Source organism: Cyphomyrmex costatus, unplaced genomic scaffold (assembly GCF_001594065.2).
Source record: "Cyphomyrmex costatus isolate MS0001 unplaced genomic scaffold, Ccosl1.0 scaffold437, whole genome shotgun sequence".
Lineage (NCBI taxonomy): Eukaryota > Metazoa > Arthropoda > Insecta > Hymenoptera > Formicidae > Cyphomyrmex > Cyphomyrmex costatus.
In genome coordinates this window covers 122,284-127,602 of record NW_017278608.1, presented here as the reverse complement: position 1 = coordinate 127,602, position 5,319 = coordinate 122,284, and the positions used below count along the sequence as shown (strand labels likewise).

Sequence of the window (5,319 nt, the reverse complement as noted above, 5' to 3'; positions counted from 1 at the left end):
ACCAAGTGTATACGGTGTCGGAAAAGAAAATCGCTCTGAGTCCGTACGACGACAAACGGTACGTCGTACCGGACTCGACGGAGACGTTACCGTGGGGACATTGGCGGATACCATTGTAGTAGTATAGTTTGCGATTTTTATACGTGTTTTAGACTTAGCATTTACTTTTACTTTTATACGTAATTTTATACTTTTATATACGTAATATTATACTTTAATTTTATATATGTATTTTATACTTTTACTTATACTTGCACTTATACTCGTACCTATACTTCGACTTTTATATATGTATTGAGTTTTATGTATTAGGTTTTATACTTTTATATATGTTCTTTTATATTGAGTTTTACTTTTACTTATACCTATACTTGTACTTATACCTATACTTATACCTATACTTATACTGTACGTATATATGTATTGAGTTTTAGGTATGTAAGTATGTATTGAGTTTTATGTATTTTATACGTTTTTAAATTGTATTTCTTAATATGTATTTTACTTTTACTTATACCTATACTTATACTTGTACTTATACCTATACTTATACTTATACCTATACTTGTACCTATACTTATACCTATACTTATACTGTACGTATATACAGGATGGGCCATTTTAATCTCCCCACCTGAATTTCTCGAAAACTAAATCCTGTAGACAAAAATGTTTCAAATAAAAATGGAACGGTATCGAGAGGGACACATTTTAGTCACGTTGTGTTTTTTCTAAGTGGAGGAGCTAAAAAGATATGAAGGTCACCTCCACTTTTTTAAATGGAATTATGTAATTTTTTTTAGATAACGTGATTTCTTTAATTATTTTGCATATAAAAGTATTAAGGTAGATATACTAAAAACCAATAGTTTTCGAGATATTTTACACTTCATTTTGATACATATTGACACAAAATGTTAAATAACTCGTAAACTGTTGACTTTTTGATTATCGTACCTTAATACCTTTGTGAACAGAATAATGAGATAAATCAAATGGTGTAAAGAAAACACATAGTTGCTTTAAAAAAAATATGTATACAAAATGGATAATTTTTTAAATACGCAACTATGTGTTTTTTTTATATCACTTGATTTATCTCATTATTCTGTTCACAAAAGTATTAAGGTACGATAATCAAAAAGTCAACAGTTTACGAGTTATTTAACATTTTGTGTCAATATGTATCAAAATAAAGTGTAAAATATCTCGAAAACTATTGGTTTTTTGGTATGTCTACCTTAATACTTTTATATGCAAAATAATTAGAGAAATCACGTTATCTAAAAAAAATTACATAATTCCATTTAAAAAAGTGAAGGTGACCTTCATATCTTTTTAGCGCCTCCACTTAGAAAAAAAACAACGTGACTAAAACGTGTCTCCCTCGATACCGTTCCATTTTTATTTGAAACATTTTTGTCTACAGGATTTAGTTTTCGAGAAATTCAGGTGGGGAGATTAAAATGGCCCATCCTGTATGTATTGAGTTTTAGGTATGTATGTATTGAGTTTTATACACGGGGTGTCCATTAAGTCGCGGACCGGGCTAATAACTTGAAAGAAAAAAAAAATTTCGAAAAATGCCGAAACACCTGAAACGATTTTTCAAAAAATCTATCTTTTGAGGGGGGTTACGACCCCCCACCCCCAATGGGGCACGTGGGGCACTAGGGGGGTCGAAAATCTTAAATGGCAACATAGGTCAAGTGGGGGCTCATTGGAAAGGTCTTTTCGAGACGAATCCAAAACACTACTCATAGAGGGCGTTGCGTTCACTTTTGGCGGGAAAATGCAATTTTGAAGATTTTTTACTCAGAAACATTAAAAAAGTTTAGTGTTTCGATAATCAACGGAACACGTGAAAAACGATTTTTCAAAAAATCCATCTTTTGAGGGGGGTTTCGACCCCCTACCCCCAAGGGGGCACGAGGGGCACGAGGGGGGATGAAAATCTTAAATGGCAACATAGGTTGAGTGGGGGCTTGTTTGAAAGGTATTTTCAAGACGAATTCGAAACACTATTAATAGAGGGCTCGGCTAAGATAGTTAATCTTGCAAATCAAGAAAAAATAAAAATTTCTAAAAAATCCAAAAAACGTGAAACAATTTTTAAAAAATCTATCTTTTGGGGTTTTACCTTGATCGGATGATTTCAATACTTAAATCAATAACAGTTCAAATCAACATAACAATACAAGCTGATTTCTGACCAAAATAATCGTTAACTGCTCGATATCGGATGCTATACTTATGTATTTTCTCTGAAGCAATATCACTTGCGAGAAACGTTTTTCGTGGAGATGTGCGAATTTTACCATGAAATTACTCTGATAGAAATGACTGTAGCGTCCTCTATGCCCAGTAGCCCGGTCATATTAGGGGTCAACCTCGGAATGAAAGATAATAAGCTGTAAATTGGTATAAACCTTTGTTTTGTCGTTGTAAATGTTGTCTCAAAAGTCACAAGTGCTATCGTGTCCGCGTCTTAAGATATTGAAGGTCAAAGGTCATAAAAATCGGTTTTTCGCGAATATCTCGCTTTCTATTGCTTAAATGAGATTTGCACCTATTATAAAAGTTGTAGAGTATAAAATTCTCTACAACTTTTGTTTGAACTTTTTTTTCATACGATCAACCTTTTTTGCGGTAGACCGCGAAGAGTGCGCCGCGTACAGTCATATATGGCCTAATGCAAGGTCAAGCGTGAGTTGCGGTTATCAGTACGTTGTATAAAGTTAATTATTTACTAAAAAATTATAATTATTAAACAATGCCCATTATTTATGTACTAATTATTAATTATTTATATTTAATTAAAATAAGTGACTTAATTATTTATATTTAATTATTTATATTTAACTATTTAACTATAGTATATTATTAATTTTGGAATGTATATTTTAGTTATATTTTAAGTTATTCTTCTTCTTCGTCGTCTTCTTCTTGTTATCCCTCGAAAATGTTCAATTCATTGTCATCATCCTCATTATCGGTCATATTCATCTCCAAACCTTCCAGAATTTCAGGATCGTATGCGCTTTCTTCATCGGGATTACTTGGATGTAGTGAAGCGTTGAGGCAAGCTTGTCCATTGCACTGGCCACAAGCTAAAGAACATAGTATCCCTGATTTTCTGCATCCACAGCGGGAACCACAACCGTTTTTGCAATTGCAAAATATTATATTTAGTAGTTCGGCTGGTGCTGGAGGCAATAACGTTCTTATGGGCTCCAGGATTTCATTTTCAAGCATCCAGCCCCATTCTTGAGGTTCTAAGTCCTTCCCTAACCACGTTTGAATCTGGTAGTAGACACGATTTATATGTTGATGAGCTGCTACACTTGTTGGTGGAAGTGTTGACAATTGTACAGGTTTATTTAGTTTCGTTAATTTGATGAATTGCGTGTAGCGGAAATGATCAATGTTGTCCTCACATTTTGGAGCATTATATAATGCCAACAAGATACGCACTCCATTTTCAAATAATGTTTGTACGGGGGAGTTATAACCGCAACTCACGCTTGACCTTGCATTAGGCCATATATGACTGTACGCGGCGCACTCTTCGCGGTCTACCGCAAAAAAGGTTGATCGTATGAAAAAAAAGTTCAAACAAAAGTTGTAGAGAATTTTATACTCTACAACTTTTATAATAGGTGCAAATCTCATTTAAGCAATAGAAAGCGAGATATTCGCGAAAAACCGATTTTTATGACCTTTGACCTTCAATATCTTAAGACGCGGACACGATAGCACTTGTGACTTTTGAGACAACATTTACAACGACAAAACAAAGGTTTATACCAATTTACAGCTTATTATCTTTCATTCCGAGGTTGACCCCTTTTTTTACCTAATATGACTGGGCTATAGTGTTGTTATGCCTAACGAAAGGAATACAATTATGCCTGGTTTATGCTTCAGGCCTTAATCCCAAAATTAAACCAATAAAGCTGCCAGTTCTAACCGAAATTTGAACTCTATTGGCTGAATTTTAGGATTAAGTCCTTAAGACCGAAGCATAAACCAGCCATTACTGTCGAAATGCTAAGAAATGTGAGATACGAGTTTTCATTGCGGCTTGCTCATTATCAAGCACAGGAGGGCAGATATTTTGAGCATTTATTGTAATTATCGAAACACTAAACTTTTTTAATGTTTCTGAGTAAAAAATCTTCAAAATTGCATTTTCCCGCCAAAAGTGAACGCAGCGCCCTCTATGAGTAGTGTTTTGGATTCGTCTCGAAAAGACCTTTCCAATGAGTCCTCACTCGACCTATGTTGCCATTTAAGATTTTCGACCCCCCTTGTGCCCCACGTGCCCCGTTGGGGGTGGGGGGTCATAACTCCCCTCAAAAGATAGATCTGTACACGCTGTCGTATGAAAGTTTTCTGTACATCGAAGGAAAATTGGCAAAGACCAAAGTGGTACCGAACGCCGACGTGGCACTGGGAAATAATTGCGTCGCTTTCATGTTCGATGAGATTCGCTACGAACTCAACGGCGTGGAGATTGATCGCAACAGAAACGTGGGCGTAACTAGCACGCTCAAAAACTACGTGACGGTGTCATCCGACAAAAGCGTGATTCTGCGAAACGCTGGCTGGGATCCGCAGACTGAGGCTGATGGATACTTTAATTTCTGCGTACCGCTCAACGTACTACTGGGATTCTGCAAGGATTACAGACGTGTGGTGATCAACGCTCGTCACGAGTTGATTCTGATACGAGCGTGCAACGACGTGAATTGTCTGTTGGGAAATTGGACGGTGGAGCCGAAGCTTGAACTGTTCAAGATCCAATGGCGAATGCCGCCCGTGGTATTGAGCGAGATAAATAAGCTGTCGATGCTACGGGCCTTGGAGAGTGGACGATACCTGAGCATGCCTTTTCGCTCGTGGGATCTGTACGAGTACCCGCTTTTACCGAATACGACGAAGCATTCCTGGGCTATGAAAACTGCGACTCAGCTGGAAAAACCGCGATACGTCATCTTTGCTCTGCAAACGGATCGAAAGAAGATGGCCGAGTATACGAGCCGATTCGACGACTGTAAATTGACCAACGTGAAACTCTACTTGAACTCGGAATGTTATCCGTACGACGACTTGAATCTGGATTTCACTAGAAACAAATGGGCGATTCTGTACAACATGTACGCGCGCTTCTGCAAGGACTACTACGGATACGAGTATCTCGAACCGAATCTCACCGTTACGACTTTTCTTACGAAACGGTCCGTTTGTAATCATCGATTGCTCTCGACAGAACGAATCGGTCAAGAGCGCGACCGTGGACGTGCGAATGGAATTTAA

At 37.0% G+C, this 5,319-nt stretch overlaps 1 protein-coding gene across 1 annotated transcript; it reads left to right on the top strand.

Annotated features, from left to right (window-relative positions):
• Positions 1-4,281: 4,281 nt before the first annotated feature.
• Positions 4,282-5,319, top strand: LOC108777483 (uncharacterized). The gene has a single exon (XM_018544395.1). It carries the CDS (start codon positions 4,282-4,284, stop codon positions 5,317-5,319), a length of 1,038 nt encoding a protein of 345 aa, XP_018399897.1.

Bases quoted from the DNA above. Each gene is read 5' to 3' on its own strand.
- LOC108777483 (XM_018544395.1), top strand. From the start codon at position 4,282: ATGTTGCCATTTAAGATTTTCGACCCCCCTTGTGCCCCACGTGCCCCG.